At 45.2% G+C, this 18,846-nt stretch overlaps 1 protein-coding gene across 1 annotated transcript in view; it reads right to left on the bottom strand.

The window, feature by feature from the left end:
- The window catches only part of msh4 (mutS homolog 4), a 122,382-nt gene that overhangs the window by 4,528 nt on the left and 99,008 nt on the right, over nucleotides 1-18,846 (bottom strand). Inside the window, exon 18 of the mRNA XM_038793416.1 lies at nucleotides 12,538-12,712. Within this exon, the coding sequence (XP_038649344.1) occupies nucleotides 12,538-12,712 (175 nt within the window). The remainder of the gene's footprint in view (nucleotides 1-12,537; nucleotides 12,713-18,846) is intronic.

Genomic DNA, 18,846 nt, shown 5'->3' with positions numbered 1-18,846 from the left:
TGGGGAACCTTATCAAACGCTTTACTGAAATCCATATACACCACATCAACTGCTCTACCCTCGTCTACCTGTTCAGTCACCTTCTCAAAGAACTCGATAAGGTTTGTGAGGCATGACCTACCCTTCACAAAACCATGCTGACTATCCCTAATCATATTATTCCTATCTAGATGATTATAAATCGTATCTTTTATAATCCTCTCCAAGACCTTACCCACCACAGACGTTAGGCTCACCGGCCTATAGTTACCGGGGTTATCTCTACTCCCCTTCTTGAACAAAGGGACCACATTTGCTATCATCCAGTCCTCTGGCACTATTCCTGTAGCCAATGATGACCTAAAAATCAAAGCCAAAGGCTCAGCAATCTCTTCCCTGGCTTCTCAGAGAATCCTAGGATAAATCCCATCCGGCCTCGGGGACTTATCTATTTTCACCTTGTCCAGAATTGCCAACACTTCTTCCCTACGCACCTCAATGCCATCTATTCTAATAGCCTGGGTCTCAGCATTCTCCTCCACAATATTATCTTTTTCTTGAGTGAATACTGACGAAAAGTATTCATTTAGTATCTCGCTTATCTCCTCAGCCTCCACACACAACTTCCCACCATTGTCCTTGACTGGCCCTACTCTTACCCTAGTCATTCTTTTATTCCTGACATACCTATAGAAAGCTTTTGGGTTTTCCTTGATCCTACCTGCCAAAGACTTCTCATGTCCCCTCCTTGCTCGTCTTAGCTCTCTCTTTAGATCCTTCCTCGCTTCCTTGTAACTATCAAGCGCCCCAACTGAAACTTCATGCCTCATCTTCACATAGGCCTCCTTCTTCCTCTTAACAAGAGATTCCACTTCTTTGGTAAACCACGGTTCCCTCGCTCGACCCCTTCCTCCCTGCCTGACTGGTACGTACTTATCAAGAACATGCAATAGCTGTTCCTTGAACAAGCTCCACATATCCAGTGTGCCCAACCCTTGCAGCCTACTTCTCCAACCAACACATCCTAAGTCATGTCTAATGGCATCATAATTGCCCTTCCCCCAGCTATAACTCTTGCCCTGCGGGGTATACTTATCCCTTTCCATCACTAACGTAAAGGTCACCGAATTGTGGTCACTGTTTCCAAAGTGCTCACCTACCTCCAGATCTAACACCTGGCCTGGTTCATTACCCAAAACCAAATCCAATGTGGCCTCGCCTCTTGTTGGCCTGTCAACATATTGTGTCAGGAAACCCTCCTGCACACATTGTACAAAGAACGACCCATCTAATGTACTCGAACTATATCTTTTCCAGTCAATATTTGGAAAGTTAAAGTCTCCCATAACAACTACCCTGTTACTTTCGCTCTTTTCCAGAATCATCTTCGCCATCCTTTCCTCTACATCCCTAGAACTATTAGGTGGCCTATAGAAAACTCCCAACAGGGTGACCTCTCCTTTCCTGTTTCTAACCTCAGCCCATACTACCTCAGAAGAAGAGTCCCCATCTAGCATCCTTTCCGCCACCGTAATACTGTCCTTGACTAGCAGCGCCACACCTCCCTCTCTTTTGCCCCCTTCTCTGAGCTTACTAAAACACCTAAACCCCGGAACCTGCAACAACCATTCCTGTCCCTGCTCTATCCATGTCTCTGAAATGGCCACAACGTCGAAGTCCCAGGTACCCACCCATGCTGCCAGTTCCCCTACCTTATTGCGTATACTCCTGGCATTGAAGTAGACACACTTCAAACCACCTACCTGAACACTGGCACCCTCCTGCGAAGTCAAATCTGTGCTCCTGACCTCTATACTCTCAATCTCCCGTACCCCAAAACTACAATCCAGGTTCCCATGCCCCAGTCTCCCGGCTCCTCTCTCTTTCAGTCTCCCGGCTCCTCTTGAGCTCTTATCTGGATTTTCACTAACCCTTTGTGTGAAGAAGTGCTTCAGGCGTTGTCAATGAATGGCCTAGCTCTATGCCCATGCCCATGATGCTGGCACAGTGCTGTTAGGAGTTTGCAAGACCACCTGTATATTTCCAAGTGACATTGAGGGGATGCTGTTCCCATGCACCTGGGGCCATTGTCCTTTCAAGTGGCAGAGGTTGAGAGTTTGGGGAGTTCTCTCAAAGAAGTCTTGGTGAGTTGCTGCTGCATGTCAGACAGCCATGGTCCACCAGAGATGGACGAGTGATGGACGGTGTGGATGTTTGAGTGCTGGTTGGAGCCTGGTTTTGTGTCTAACCCGTGTTGTTAGCTTGGATGCTCAAGTATTCAGGCCATTCTGCTTTGTTTAAATTTATTCACCTACAGGATATGTATGGGCATTATTGATGGGCCATCAATCATTGCCTCTTCTTAGTTGCTGCTGTACATGACTACTTGGCAACAGACAAGGTGTTAAGTCTATAGGGTGCATTTATTTTGCTGTGTGCAGCCTCATTCACCGAGAACATCAATCGGGCAATCGCACAAAAACGAGCCCTTCATTTGGACGGTTTGTGATGTGGAGTGGCACCAGCAGCATGGGTTCAATTCCCGTACCGGCTGAAGCTACCCATGAAGGTCCCACCTTCTCAACCTTGCCCCTTGCCTGAGGTGATGGCCCTCAGTGAAATCACCACCAGTCAGCTCTCTCTCTCCCTCCCTCAAAGGGATGAGCAGCCTATGGTCCTCTGGGACGATGGCGACCCTTATTTCATTTTCAGAGCACGCCGTATTCTTCGGAGTATAGAATCTCTCAATTAAGGGGCAATCTAATCAAGATTTATAAGATGATTAAAGAATTTCACAGAAATAGAGAGAAACTACTTCCTCCTGTGGGAGAGGTCAGAACAGTGGCAGGAAATGTTAAAAACTAGAGCTAGGCCATTCATTGACAACGCCTGAAGCACTTCTTCACACAAAGGGTTAGTGAAAATCCAGATAAGAGCTCAAGAGGAGCCGGGAGACTGAAGGAGAGAGGAGCCGGGAGACTGGAAAGGGCGAGAGAGGAGCCGGGTGTCTGAAAGAGAGAGAGAGGAGCGGGGAGTGTGAAAGAGAGAGAGAGGAGCGGGGAGTGTGAAAGAGAGAAGGAAGCCGGGAGACTGAAAGAGCAAGAGAGGAGCCGGGAGACTGGAAAGGGCGAGAGAGGAGCCGGGTGTCTGAAAGAGAGGGAGAGGAGCGGGGAGTGTGAAAGAGGGGAGCCAGGAGACTGAAAGAGTGAGAGATACAGCAAAATAGCAAAAATTCAGTTGCAAATTAAACAAATGGAAAATGAGAAAGAATTAAAGCAGCTTGAATACGAGAGAGAGAGAGGAAAAAGAAAGAGAAAGAGAAAGAGAGAGAGAGGAAAAAGAAAAAGAAAGAGAGAGGAAAACGAAAGAGAAAGAAAAAGAGGATAAAAGAGAGAGAAGGAAAACAGAAACAATAGCCCAAGCAGAACAAAAAGAAAGAGAAAGGGAGATACAGATCAGGGAAAAAGATAAAGAGAGAGAGTTTGAACTTCAGAAAATGGCACTGAAACATAACAGTCAGTTAAAATTGGCAGACATAAAGGGAAACGTACAGCTGGATGATAGTGATGAGGATAGTGCGAAAGAGCATCATAGTCGAAGCCCTGGTTGGAATCTATTTAAATATGTCCAAGCATTGCCAAGGTTTGACGAGAAGGAGGTAGAAGCCTTTTTCATTTCATTTGAGAAGGTAACTAAACAAATGAAATGGCCACAGGACATGTGGGTATCACTGATTCAAGCAAAGCTGGTAGGTAGGGCTAGTGAAGTATTTGCATCACTACACGAGGAGATATCTGGGACGTATGAGGAGGTGAAAAAATCCATCTTAGGTGCAAATGAACTAGTGCCTGAAGCTTACAGACAAAGGTTTAGAAATTTAAGGAAAGAATTTGGTCAAACATACATGGAATTTGAAAGGATCAGAGTAATTTTGATAGGTGGATAAGGGCTTTGAAAATAGACCAAACGCATGAAGCTCTCAGAGAAATTATACTTTTGGAGGAGTTTAAAAATTCAATTCCTGATGTAGTGAGAACTCATGTGGAAGAGCAGAGGGTTAAAGCTGCGAGGTGAGCAGCAGAAATGGCAGATGATTATGAATTAGTTGATAAATCGAAGCTTGGTTTCCGATATCAGTTTCAGCCTGTGAGGGATAGAAAGTGGGGACATAAGAAATACTCAAGTGGTAAAGGTGATCTGATGGGAGATAATAAGGAGTGTACCTCAGATTAAAAAATAAATCCAGGAGGGTGGAAAAGAAATGAAAAGTTTCAAATGTTTTCACTGTAATAAACTAGGCCATGTAAAGTCCCAGTGCTGGTGGTTGAAGAAAAGCACTGGGAAGGCTGATGTGGTAAAACAGGATAAGACAGTGAGGTTTGTTAAAGTGGTAAAGGAAAGCCCAAGTGAAGCGAAGGAGGTGCAAAAGAGTGTACAGCCTGATCAAGAGGCGATTGATAAGAAGGTGCCAGATTGCGAGGCATCTGGATAGAAATTGTCCCATTGGGCAGACGCAGCATGGGTTCGTAAAAGGCAGGTCTTGCCTAACTAATTTAGTGGAATTTTTTGAGGACATTACCAGTGCAGTAGATAACGGGGAGCCGATGGATGTGGTATATCTGGATTTCCAGAAAGCCTTTGACAAGGTGCCACACAAAAGGTTGCTGCATAAGATAAAGATGCATGGCATTAAGGGTAAAGTAGTAGCATGGATAGAGGATTGGTTAATTAATAGAAAGCAAAGAGTTGGGATAAATGGGTGTTTCTCTGGTTGGCAATCAGTAGCTAGTGGTGTCCCTCAGGGATCCGTGTTGGGCCCACAATTGTTCACAATTTACATTGATGATTTGGAGTTGGGGACCAAGGGCAATGTGTCCAAGTTTGCAGATGACACTAAGATGAGTGGTAAAGCAAAAAGTGCAGAGGAAGTCTGCAGAGGGATTTGGATAGGTTAAGTGAATGGGCTCAGGTCTGGCAGATGGAATACAATGTTGACAAATGTGAGGTTATCCATTTTGGTAGGAATAACAGCAAACGGGATTATTATTTAAACGATAAAATATTAAAGCATGCCGCTGTTCAGAGAGACTTGGGTGTGCTAGTGCATGAGTCACAGAAGGTTGGTTTACAAGTGCAACAGGTGATTAAGAAGGCAAATGGAATTTTGTCCTTCATTGCTAGAGGGATGGAGTTTAAGACTAGGGAGGTTATGTTGCAATTGTATAAGGTGTTAGTGCGGCCACACCTAGAGTATTGTGTTCAGTTTTGGTCTCCTTACTTGAGAAAGGACGTACTGGCGCTGGAGGGTGTGCAGAGGAGATTCACTAGGTTAATCCCAGAGCTGAAGGGGTTGGATTATGAGGCGAGGTTGAGTAGACTGGGACTGTACTCATTGGAATTTAGAAGGATGAGGGGGGATCTTATAGAAACATTAAAAATTATGAAGGGAATAGATAGGATAGATGCGGGCAAGTTGTTTCCACTGGCGGGTGACAGCAGAACTAGGGGACATAGCCACAAAATAAGGGGAAGTAGATTTAGGACTGAGTTTAGGAGGAACGTCTTCACCCAAAGGGTTGTGAATCTATGGAATTCCTTGCCCAGTGAAGCAGTTGAGGCTCCTTCATTACATGTTTTTAAGGTAAAGATAGATAGTTTTTTTGAAGAATAAAGGGATTAAGGGTTATGGTGTTCGGGCCGGAAAGTGGAGCTGAGTCCACAAAAGATCAGCCATGATCTAATTGAATGGTGGAGCAGGCTCGAGGGGCCAGATGGCCTACTCCTGCTCCTAGTTCTTATGTTCTTATGTATACCATAGTGTTATTACCGTAAAAGTGATGTCTTGATGAGAAAATGGAGACCTTTACATATGCAGGCGGATGAAAAATGGCCAGAAGGTCGTCAAGTAGTATTGCCGGAAGGGTATAGAAAAGAGGTGTTGCGTGTTGCACATGAGATACCAATGGGAGGTAATTTGGGAATAAGGAAAACTCAAGCTAAAATCCAAAAATATTTTATTGGACTAGACTACATAAAGATGTAGTTAAATTTTGTCAATCATGTCACACATGTCAAGTGATAGGGAAACCTCAAGCAGTGATAAAACCAGCGCCCTTAATACCCATTCCAGCATTTGAGGAACCTTTTACAAGGGTCCTAACTGATTGTGTAGGACCGCTTCCTAAAACAAAAAGTGGGAATCAATATCTTTGACTATAATGAATGTGTCTACTAGGTTTGCAGAGGCCATTCCAGTACGTAATATTACAACTAAAAAGATTGTGGAGGAGTTACTTAAATTCTTTACTAGATATGGATTACCCAGAGAAATACAATCGGATCAAGGATCAAATTTTACCTCAAGGTTATTCAAAGAAGTTATGGATAACTTAGGAATAAAACAATTTAGATCAACTGCGTACCATCCAGAATCACAGGGGGCGTTAGAAAGGTGGCATCAGACATTAAAGACAATGTTGGGATAAAGGAATTCCATTCGTACTGTTTGCAATTAGGGATGCACCAAATGCGTCAACCAAATTTAGTTCCTTTGAACTAATTTTTGGTCATGAGGTGGAGATGCCAGCGTTGGACTGGGGTGAGCACAGTAAGAAATCTTGCAACACCAGTTTAAAGTCCAACATCGGGCCTCACGGTAGCATGGTGGTTAGCATCAATGCTTCACAGCTCCAGGGTCCCAGGTTCGATTCCCAGCTGGGTCACTGTCTGTGTGGAGTCTGCACGTCCTCCCTGTGTGTGCGTGGGTTTCCTCCGGGTGCTCCGGTTTCCTCCCACAGTCCAAAGATGTGCAGGTTAGGTGGATTGGCCATGCTAAATTGCCCGTAGTGTAAGGTTAATGGGGGGATTGTTGGGTTACGGGTATACGGGTTACGTGGGTTTAAGTAGGGTGATCATTGCTCGGCACAACATCGAGGGCCGAAGGGCCTGTTCTGTGCTGTACTGTTCTATGTTCTATGTTTGTTTCAAACACTAGCTTTCGGAGCACTGCTCCTTCTTCAGGTGAATGAAGAGATATGTTCCAGAAACATATATATAGACAAATTCAAAGATGCCAGACAATGCTTCGAATGCGAGCATTTGCAGGTAATTCAGTCTTCACAGATCCAGAGATAGAGGTTTAAGAGGTGTGAATTGTCTCAAGTCAGGACAGTTAGTAGGATTTTGCAAGTCCAGGCCAGATGGTAGGAGATGAATGTAATGCGACATGAATCCCAGGTCCTGGTTGAGGCCACACTCATTTGTGCGGAACTTGGCTATACGTTTCTGCTCAGCGATTCTGCGTTGTCGCGCGTCCTGAAGGCCGCCTTGGAGAATGCTTAACCGGAGATCAGAGGCTGAATGCCCTTGACTGCTGAAGTGTTCCCCGACTGGAAGGGAACATTCCTGCCTGGTGATTGTCGCGCAATGTCCGTTCATTCGTTGTCGCAACGTCTGCATGGTCTCGCCAATGTACCACGCTTAGGGACATCCTTTCCTGCAGCATATGAGTAAGACAACGTTGGCCGAGTCGTACGAGTATGTACCGCGTACCTGGTGGGTGGTGTTCTCATGTGTAATGGTGGTATCCATGTCGATGATCTGGCACGTCTTGCAGAGATTGCCATGGCAGGGTTGTGTGGTGTCGTGGTCGCTGTTCTGAAGGCTGGGTAGTTTGCTGCAAACAATGGTTTGTTTGAGGTTGCGCGGTTGTTTGAAGGCAAGTAGTGGGGGTGTGGGGATGACCTTGGCAAGATGTTCATCTTCATCGATGATGTATTGAAGGCTGCGAAGTTGTCGTACTTTCGCCGCTCCGGGAAAATACTGGCCGACGAAGGGTACTCTGTCGGTTGTGTCCCGTGTTTGTCTTCTGAGGAGGTCGGTGCGGTATACACAGGATCTGCTCAGACGAGGAGGAACGTAAAAGACATCTACAGACGGCGAAAGATGCCCTCGTTCGAAAGGGATATGGCGCTCAACTCATCGATTAACAGTTCCAACACGCCACAGCAAAAAACATCACAGCAGCAGTAATCGCCCGTTTCTTAAAGGTACTCTCACTACAGATATTTATGTACACACCCATTTCTTAAATGTACTCTCACATGACAGTAAGATGTACATAGGAAAACAAACCAGTTAAAAAAGAAAAAGGAAAGAAATGATGGCAAAGGAAATCTGGAAGTCCTGGAGTATCCAAACAAAAATAGAAAATACAAATTAAAGAATGGGGCCCTCTCCACCCTTGACCTGTTCATTTGATTTTTCAGATGGAAAAAATAAATAACAGACATATTTGTTCGGACAAAGAAAGTGGACTACACTCCAGAGAAAAATAAGGATCAAGTTTGAAGAAGGAAGGGAAAAAGCTAGGACTAGGAGTGGGCTAGATGTGGGGAGCACTTACAAGCAGCCTGGGATACGTACTAAACTTATCAGATAAATTAAAGATTTTTAGACAGTATTCGGGGAAAACTAATGATACTCAATGGGACCCCGATAAAGGGCAAGTTAAGATAGGAAATGTGTTACAAAACAAAACCATAAGTAGGAATAATAGTCGCCGCATTGCTCTGGAAACTGGGAATTTTTAAATTAAGTCAAAACTTATGTTGCAAATGTTGCAATAAAATTACTCAATGGAAAAAACGAAAAATTATACAATTGGCTACATATTTGAGAGAATTAAATGACAGCCCGAAGGAAAACTTTCCGGGTTAGAAACAAATCAAAACATCAAATTATTACTGTCTACACCTCCCACTGCCTTGGGAATGTGGGCAGCATAATCAAAGGCCCCTCCCACCCGGGTTATTCTCTCTCACCATAAGACATTTCCGTACCAGCCTCCCCGAACAGGCGCCGGAATGTGGTGACTAGGGGCTTTTCACAGTAACTTCATTGAAGCCTACTCGTGACAATAAGCGATTTTCATTTCATTTCACATAGGAACAGAATTAGGCCACTCAGCCCATCGAGTCTGCTCCGCCATTCAATCATGGCTAATATTTTCTCATCCCCATTCTCCTGCCTTCTCCACAAAACCCCTGAGCCCCTTATTAATCAAGAACCTATCTATCTCTGTCTTAAAGACACTCAGTGAATTGGCCTCCACAGCCTTCTGCGGTAAAGAGTTCCACAGATTCACCACCCTCTGGCTGGAGAAATTCCTCCTTATCTCAGTTTTAAAGGATCGCCCCATTAGTCTTAGATGGTGTTCTCTGGTTCTAGTTTTTCCTACAAATGGACACATCCTCTCCACGTCCACTCTATCCAGGCCTGACAGTATCCTGTAAGTTTCATTAAGATCCCCCCTCATCCCTCTAAATTCCAACGAGTGCAGACCCAGAGTCCTCAACCGTTCCTCATACGACAAGTTCTTCATTCCAAGGATCATCCTTGTGAACCACCTCTGGACCCTTTCCAGGGCCAGCACATCCTTCCTTAGATACAGGGCCCAAAACTGCTCATAATACTCCAAATGGGGTCTGTCCAGAGCCTTATACAGACTCAGAAGTACATCCCTAGTCCTGTATTCTAGCCCTCTCGCACATGAATGCTAACATTGCATTTGCCTTCTTAACTGCCGACTGAACCTGCACGTTAACCTTAAGAGAATCGTGAACAAGGACTCCCAAGTCCCTTTGTGCTTCTGATTTCCGAAGCATTTCCCCATTTAAAAAATAGTCTATGCCTAAATTTCTCCTTCCAAAGTGCACAACCTCACACTTTCCACATTGTAGTTATTTGCCACTTCATTGCTCACTCTCCTAGCTTGTCCAAATCCTTCTGCAGCCCCCTTGCTTCCTCAATACTACATGTGCCTCCGACAATCTTTGTATCATCTGCAAACTTAGCAATAGTGCCTTCAGTTCCTTCTTCCAGATCATTAATGTGTATCGTGAAAAGTTGTGGACCCAGCACAGACCCCTGAGGCACACCACTAGTCACCGGCTGCCACCCTGAAAAGACCCCTTTATCCCCACTCTATGCCTTCTGCCAGTCGGCCAATGCTCTATCTGTGCCAGAATCTTACCTTTAACACCATGGGCTTTAAACTTATTTCTCAGTCCTGTCTTACCATCCACTTCCAAGTAATTCACTTCACCCCCCCCCCCCCCCCCCCCCACCCCACCACTTACCTTCCGAGGCTGCTGTTCGAATTTCTCCAGGTCTGCTCAGCTCCGCTCCCTCATTACTACCAATTGTAGATCTTACAGATCATGGGCGGGATTCTCCCCTACCCGGCGGGGCGGGGGGTCCCGGCGGGATGGAGTGGCGTGAACCACTCCGGCGTCGGGCCACCCCAAAGGTGCGGAAGTCTCCGCACCTTTAGGGGCCAAGCCCTAACATTAAGGGGCTAGACCCGCGCCGGAGTGGTTGGCGTCCGCTGGCCGGCAGGAACGGCCTTTGGCACCACGTCAGCCGGGGCTGAAGGGATTTGCTGGCAAGTAGAAGTCCGCGCATGCGTCAGCGGCTGCTGACGTCATCCCCGCACATGCACAGGGGAGGGGATCACTTCCACCTCCGCCATGGTGAAGACTATGGCGAAGGCAGAAGGAAACGAGTGCCCCCACGGCACAGGTCCGCCTGCCGATCGGTGGGCCCCGATCGCTGGCCAGGCCACCGGGTGGCACCCCCTGCGGCCAGATTGCCCCGCGCTGCCCCCAGGACCCCGGAGCCCGCCCGCGCCGCCTGGTCCCACCGGTAAGGTAGTGTGTTTGATCCACGCCGGTGGGAGAGGCATGACAAGGGCGGGACTTCGGGCCATCGCGGGCCGGAGAATCGCCGGGGATGGGGGGCCCGCCGACAGGCGCAGCGCGATTCCTGCCCCCACCGAATCTCTGGTGCCGGAGACTTCGGGACACGGTGGGGGCTGGATTGACGCCGGCCCCCGGCGATTCTCCGACTCGGCGAGGGGTCGGAGAATCCCACCCCAGAAACCACAAAACGTATTTTCAAACTATAAGTGATAAAAGTTATAAAGATTTACCGACCTTACCCACTACTTACCAATCAGCTCTCTCCCTTGTTGCCTCAGCTGCAGCAAGGATAAAAAGCAGAGTACCTCTTCCGGCTCTGCACCTCATTCCCACTCTGCTTCAAATTCCCAAGTTTAAAGCACCCTCTGTCTGAGCCTCACTCTGGATGTGGACTCTCCCACTGCTCGTGTGCAAAGCTTACTGTGCGTGCGCTTTGAAGCTCTTTACTTAAATCGAGCTGAGATGGTCTGAGATGGCTCAGGCACCAGTTAATGGGTTGTTTTCAGATTGGCAAACAATAATCAGTGAAGTGCCCCAGGGACCTCAACTATTTATATAACCATAGAATTCCTACAGTCCAGAAGGAGGCCATTCAGCCCATTGAGTCTGCACCAACGCTCTGAACGAACACCCCATGCAGGCCCACAACACTGCCCTATGCCTGTAACACAACCTACACATCCCTGGACACAAAGGGGCAATTTAGCATGGCCAATCCACCTAGCCTGCACAACCTTTGACTATGGGAGGAAACTGCAGCACCCGGAGAAAACCCATGCAGACGCGGGGAGAATGTACAAACTCCACACCGGCACCCAAGGCCAGAATCACACCAGGGTCCTTGGCACTGTGAGGTAGCAGTGCGAACTACTGTTCTACCATGCCACCCGATGATCGATATTAATGACTTGGATGAAGGAACGGACTGTGTTGGAGTTGAATCTGCTGGCGATATGAGGGCAGCATGGTGGCGCACTGGGTTAGCACTGCGGCCTCACGGCGCTGAGGTCCCAGGTTCGATCCCGCCTCTGGGTCACTGTCCGTGTGGAGTTTGCACGTTCTCCCCATGTCTGACTGGGTTTCGCCCCCACAACCCAAAGATGTGCAGGGTAGGTGGACTGGCCACGCTAAATTGCCCCATAATTGGAAAAAATGAATTGGGTACTCTAAATTTTAAAAAATAAATAAATAAAAAATAAATTTGCTGGCGATACAAAGATAGGTAGAAAAGCAAGTTGTGAGGAGGATACAAAGACTCTTTCTCAGGGAGCAGTGGAGGCTGGGTCACTGAATATATTCAAGGGGGCTGAATGGCCTACTCCATTTCTCATGTTTTGATGAGGCCAGTTTGGACTCTCAATTTAAGTTACATCACCTATTTCCATTCCAACTCACGTCACTTGATACTTGAGTTTCTCATTTTAAATTCAACACCCAAAACAAAACAACATGAAATTCAGATCAATTCCTCTGCTACAGTCAAAACGGCCACAATTTATCTTAATTGTGATGAGAGGACAAATGAGCTTTTGTATACATCAGCACCAGACAAAGCTAGCCCAGGGGTAGGATCAATACCTGTCAAGTATGAGCATGTTTAAATCAAAAAATTAATTTTCATCAACGTTAAGAGTAAAGTTTTGTTTTGAGGAACCTAACAAACACTTGACAGCATACAAGGATATGAAGTAAATAGGGCTGTGGTCCCAATCAGCCACAAGTGAATAATAGAGCAGGTTCGGGGAGCTCAATAGCCTCCTCCTGTTCTAACGTTCTCATGTTCTGCAGTGCACCTTACCATAGTTTTTCTCCTCGGTGAATCCTTTGGAGAGAATGTACGTGTAGATAATCTTATGGTAGTTTCCGGTGTTGCTTTGATTATGTTGAACTTCAAAGTGGTTGTTTTCCACGTTGGGATACAGAGTATCCAGCTGGCAGACTTCCAGGTAGTGAGTAGCAAATAGTGTGAATGCCTGAATAGAAAGAAAACAGTCTGTTCCAAGTGACAAATATCTCACGAAACCATTTCAACAAAGGTGACTGTAAGGGTATTTAAATTTACATGTAGTATCGTGGGCGCGATCCAACAACCATGTGCCGGTAAAGAAGCTCGCCACGGCACAGCGTGGCATTTGAAAGCCGGGAGACCCCGCTGCCGGGATCTACCCAGCTCACAATGCCTCGCGAGATTCAACACAATCTTGTGAGAGGATATGATGTGAATCCCACCCACAATGATCCAGAAAGCGGGCCCATGATGGTGGGGCCCCCCTCCTTTCCTGCCCAAGTCCCGAGCAGGGTGATCTTCCACGCCTCTTCCAGGAGATCTCTTGCAGACATTGTTTGCCTGCCAAAAGCTTGCGGCAAATATTGGCCACTTAAGAGCCCCAACTGGGCCAAGGGCAGACAGTATACCGTTGGCCTTACCTACCCGCTGTAAAATTGTGGACAGGTTGAGGTGGACAGGCAATTTTACAGACCCTCTGTATGTGAGAGTACCTTTAAGAAATGGCTGTTCATCAGTGATGTCAGAGTGTGGGTGGAGCTGGGCTGTCTGTCAGCGTTTTACTTTCATTTTAGGCTGTTTGCTGCAGGGTGTGTTTTAGTTTCGTTTTCAGAGCTGGATAGCTGCAGTCACAGCCAGAAGGGGTATTAGTCTCTCTCTGTAATCTAAAAACTGTAAATCGATCCTGTGGTGATTTAAAACTAATAACTGCTCTCAGTACTGACTTTAACCTGATGTGCTTCTGTTAAAGGTTATGTTTTCAAGTCTTATGGATATTAAAAGGAAAGCTTAAAGGATTACTTAGTGTTCTGTTCTTTAGGGGTTGTATTTGAATTAATGGTTGCTAAGATGTTCACTGTGTTGTTTTGGGGATGTGAAAAATTGGGAAGATTCTGGGCGGGAGTGTTCACGGTCTTAGCCAGGATAGTGGAGGAGTGTGTGGACCCGGACCTTTTGGTCGCGATATTTGGGGTTTCGGAGAAGCCGGACTTCATGGAGAGGAGGAAGGCCGATGTCTTGGCCTTCACCTCTCTGATTGGACGACAATGAATTTTGCTGGAGTGGCGGTCGGCATCGCCAGCGGGGGTAGCAGCATGATTGGGTGACCTGTCTGACTTCCTGCGGTTAGAGAAGATAAAGTATGAGTTAAGGGGCTCAGCAGGGGAGTCTGAGAAAGGGGGGGGGGGGAAAATGTTTGTGACCGTGTTTGAGGAGCTGTTCGTTGCCGGGGGGGGGGGGGGGGGGGGGGGGGGGGGGGGGGTTGAAAAAGGAGAAAAATCTGCACAAACTGTATCGTTGATTGTTGGGAAGAATGTTTCCCGGCGTGTTTATTTGCTGTAACCTACTTTGATACAAGTTTGAATAAAAGCCATTTTTTAAAAAAAATGTTCACTGAATGTTTTAAAAAGGTTAATTTGAGTTCATAGAATAAACATTGTTTTGCTTTAAAAAATACTTTTCCATTTCTGCTGTACCATACCAATAGAGTGGGTCGTTTGCTCCCCATACCACAATCTATTAAAGTTGTGGGTCAGGTGAACTCCATGATACTCTTTGGGGTTCTCTAAAGACTGGCCCATAACAAATTGGGGGCTCGAGGGGGATAAAACTCTATCTATTGGGGTGAGCATATTGTGGTTGCTTTTCAGGTGTGGTATTCTAGTTTAAGTGGGGAGTGCCATGTGGACAATGGCTCTTTCAGAGGCTCCGACCTTTTTGGGGGTGGAGACGGTCACACGCAGTACCTTACGGACCGAGACTAAAAGCAGACTGTTAGATTTGGCAAAAATATTGCAGTTAACATTGCCTGACAAAATGCGAAAATATGATGTAATTATGGCGGTGGCTAAGCATTTAAAGTTGCCTGAGATACAGTTTGGATCAGTGGAAATGGCAAAAATTCAGTTACAAATTAAACAAATGGAACATGAGAAAGAATTAAAGCAGCTTGAATATGAACGAGATAGAGAGGAAAAAGAAAGAGAGGGAGAGGAAAAAGAAAGAGAAAGGGAGATACAGATCAGGGAAAAAGATAAAGAGACTGAGTTTGAACTTCAGAAAATGGCCATGAAACATGACAGTCAGTTAAAATTGGCAGAAATAAAGGGAAACGTACAGTTGGATGATAGTGATGAGGATAGTGAGAAAGAGCGTCAAGTCGAAGGCTTGGTGGGGATCTATTTAAATATGTCCAAGCATTGCCAAGGTTTAGTGAGAAGGAGATAGAAGCCTTTTTCATTTCATTTGAGAAGGAGCTAAACAAATGAAATGGTCACAGGACATGTGGGTATTACTGATTCAAACAAAGCTCGTAAATAGTGCTAGTGAAGTGTTTGCATCACTATCAGAGGAGGTATCTGAGATGTACGAGGAGATGAAAAAATTCATCTTAGGTGCATATGAACTAGTGCCTGAAGCCTACAGAAAAGGTTGAGAAATTTAAGGAAAGAACCTGGTCAAACATACATAGAGTTTGAAAGGATCAAACAGAGTAATTTTGATAGGTGGATAAGGGCTTTGAAAATAGACCAAACGTATGAAGCTCTCAGAGAAATTATACTTTCGAATGGAGTTTAAACATTCAATTCCTGATGTAGTGAGAACTCATGTGGAAGAACAGAGGGTTGAAACTGCGAGATTAGCAACAGAAATGGGAGATGATTATGAATTAGTTCATAAATCAAAGCTTGGTTTCCGACATCAGTTTCAACCAGTGAGGGATAGAAACTGAGGACATGAGAAATACTCAAGTGGTAAAGGTAAGGGTGATCTGATGGGAGATAATAAGGAGTGTACCTCAGATTAAAAAATAAATCCAGGAGGGTGGAAAAGAAATGAAAAGTTTCAAATGTTTTCACTGTAATAAACTAGGCCATGTAAAGTCACTGTGCTGGTAGTTGAAGAAAAGCACTGGGAAGGCTGATGTGGTAAAACAGGATAAGATAGTGAGGTTTGTTAAAGTGGTAAAGGAAAGCCCAAGTGAAGCGAAGGAGGTGCAAAAGATTGTACAGCCTGATCAAGAGGTGATTGATAAGAAGGTGCCAGATTTGGGGCAGCACGGTGGCATAGTGGTTAGCATAAATGCTTCACAGCTCCAGGGTCCCAGGTTCGATTCCCGGCTGGGTCACTGTCTGTGCGGAGTCTGCACGTCCTCCCCGTGTGTGCGTGGGTTTTCTCCGGGTGCTCCGGTTTCCTTCCACAGTCCAAAGATGTGCGGGTTAGGTGGATTGGCCATGCTAAATTGCCCATAGTGACCTAAAAAGTAAGGTTAAGGGGGGGGGGGGGGGGGGGGGGTTGTTGGGTTATGGCTATAGGGTGGATACGTGGTTTTGAGTAGGGTGATCATTGCTCGGTACAACATCGAGGGCCGAAGGGCCTGTTCTGTGCTGTACTGTTCTATGTTCTATATCTTTAAATAATGTACTTGTGTGGGTAAAGTTTACTCAAGTGTATCAGGAGGAGCAGGTAAAGAAGTCATAATTTTAAGAGATATGAGAGCTAGTTAATCTTTAATGGTAAGAGATGAGGAGTTATGTAGTTTGGGAAGAATGTTGCCAGAAAAGGTGGTAAGATATGGAATATTCAGAGTGAGAAGAGTAGTGTTTCATTATATAAGGGTTGGTTGGAAAGTCCAGTGAGGAGTGGTGAAGTGGTAGTAGGAGTAATAGAGAAACTATCTTGTCCAGGAATACAGTTTACCTTGGGTAATGATATAGCTGGACCACTACTGTGGTTGATAAGCCAGTGGAAAATCAGACAACTGAAGTGTTGAAGGACGAATATCCTGGGATTTTTCCGGATTGTGTAGTAACAAGGTTGCAAAGTCGCAGGTTAAGACAAGAGGAGAAATCAAAGAGTGAAGATAAAGTTGAAGTGCAAGTATCAGAAACAATTTTTGATCAGATGGTTGAACAAGAACAGGTGGAGGATGTGGCAGACATTTTTAGTTCAGGAAAATTAGCGGAATTACAACAGAAAGATGTAGAAATAAATCGGATGAATCAGAAAGCATACACAGAAGAGGAATCTGCATGTATACCAGAGTATTATTACAGTAAAAGTGATGTCTTGATGAGAAAATGGAGACCTTTACATATGCAAATGGATGAAAAGTGGGCAGCAGGGTAGCATGGTGGTTAGCATAAATGCTTCACAGCTCCAGGGTCCCAGGTTCGATTCCCGGCTGGGTCACTGTCTGTGTGGAGTCTGCACGTCCTCCCCCTGTGTGCGTGGGTTTCCTCCGGGTGCTCCGGTTTCCTCCCACAGTCCAAAGATGTGCTGGTTAGGTGGATTGGCCATGCTAAATTGCCCGTAGTGTCCTAATAAAAGTAAGGTTAGGGGGGGGGGGGGGGGGGGGGGTTGTTGGGTTACGGGTATAGGGTGGATACGTGGGTTTGAGTGGGGTGATCATGGCTCGGCACAACATTGAGGGCCGAAGGGCCTGTTCTGTGCTGTACTGTTCTATGTTCTATGTTCTAAGTAGTATTGCCGGTAGGGTACAGAAAGGAGGTGTTGCGAGCTGCACATGAGGTACCAGTGGGAGGTCATTTGGGAATAAGGAAAAATTCTTTACTAGATATGGACTACGCACAGAAATACAATCGGATCAAGGATCAAATTTTACCTCAAGGTTATTCAAATAAGTTATGGATAGCTTAGGAATAAAACAATTTAAATCAACTGCGGACCATCCAGAATCGCAGGGAGCGTTAGAAAGGTGGCATCAGACATTAAGGACAATGTTGAGGCCTTATTGTCAAGGTTATCCAGAGGATTGGGATAAAGAAATTCCATTCCTGTTTGCAATTAGGGATACACCTAATGAGTCAACCAAATTCATTCCTTTTGAACTAATTTTTGGTCATGAGGTAAGAGGACCACTTAAATTGATTGAGGAAAAATTGGTGAGTGAGAAATCGGAAATTACATTATTGGATTACGTGTCAAATTTTAAGGAACGATTAAATAGAGCAGGTGAATTGGCAAGACAGCGTTTAAAAGTTGCACAAAATGTGATGAAACGGGTAGCTGACAAGAAATCCAAAGTTCGTAGTTTTGCCAGTGGATATAAAGTTTTAGTGTTGTGACTAGTGGCAGGTGAACCTTTAAAAGCGAGGTTTTGTGGACCATATCAGATTGAAAGGAAATTAAGCGAGGTGAATTATGTGGTACAAACACCAGATAGAAGGAAGACTCACCGAGTGTGTCATGTGAATATGCTTAAAAGGTACTTTGAAAGGGAAGGAGAGAAAAAGGAGGAGGTTTTAATGATTCTAACTCAAAGTGACGAACCAAATCCAGATGACTGTGAATTTGACATACCTCAAATTAAATTGGAAAATGAGGATGTTCTTAAAAATTGGGATAAATTGTTCAGTTACCTTCCAGAGGAAAAAACGGACTGACCTGAAAGAGTTATTGATATCATGTGGGCAAATTTGTGGAGATAAATTGGGAAGTACTAAAATGGCTATACATGATGTAGATGTGGGAAATGCTGCTCCAAACAAACAACACCCATAAACATAGCCCTTTAAAATTGGCACAGGTTAACAAAGAGATTGAGAGTATTCTTAAAAATGGCATAATTGAAGTGGGTTGCAGCCAACGGAGCTCACCCACAGTGATGGTACCAAAACCAGACGGTACCCAACGGTTGTGTGTGGACTATAGAAAGGTTAATGCAGTTACAAGAACGGACTTTTATCCTATCCCACGTTTGGAGGATTGTATTGAGAAAGTGGGACAATCAGCTTTTATTTCCAAACTGGATTTACTTAAAGGTTACTGGCAGGTACCTTTATCCGAAAGGGCAAAGGAGATTTCAGCTTTTCTGACTCCAGATGGTATATACCAATTCAAAGTTATGCCTTTTGGCATGAAAAACGCCCCAGCCACATTTCAACGGTTAACTAACAAAGTTGTTTCAGGATTAACCAATTGTGCGGTATACATCGACAAAATGGTAATTTTCAGCCAGACATGGAAAGAACATTTAAAACATCTGATGGAGTTATTCAATCGACTTCAGGAGGTGGGATTGGTGATGAACCTAGCCAAAAGTGAATTTTGAAAAGCTCAAGTCACTTTCCTTGAGGCGTT

The sequence above is a fragment of the Scyliorhinus canicula genome, chromosome 4 (assembly GCF_902713615.1).
Source record: "Scyliorhinus canicula chromosome 4, sScyCan1.1, whole genome shotgun sequence".
NCBI lineage: Eukaryota > Metazoa > Chordata > Chondrichthyes > Carcharhiniformes > Scyliorhinidae > Scyliorhinus > Scyliorhinus canicula.
This window is presented reverse-complemented; position numbering and strand designations above follow the sequence as displayed.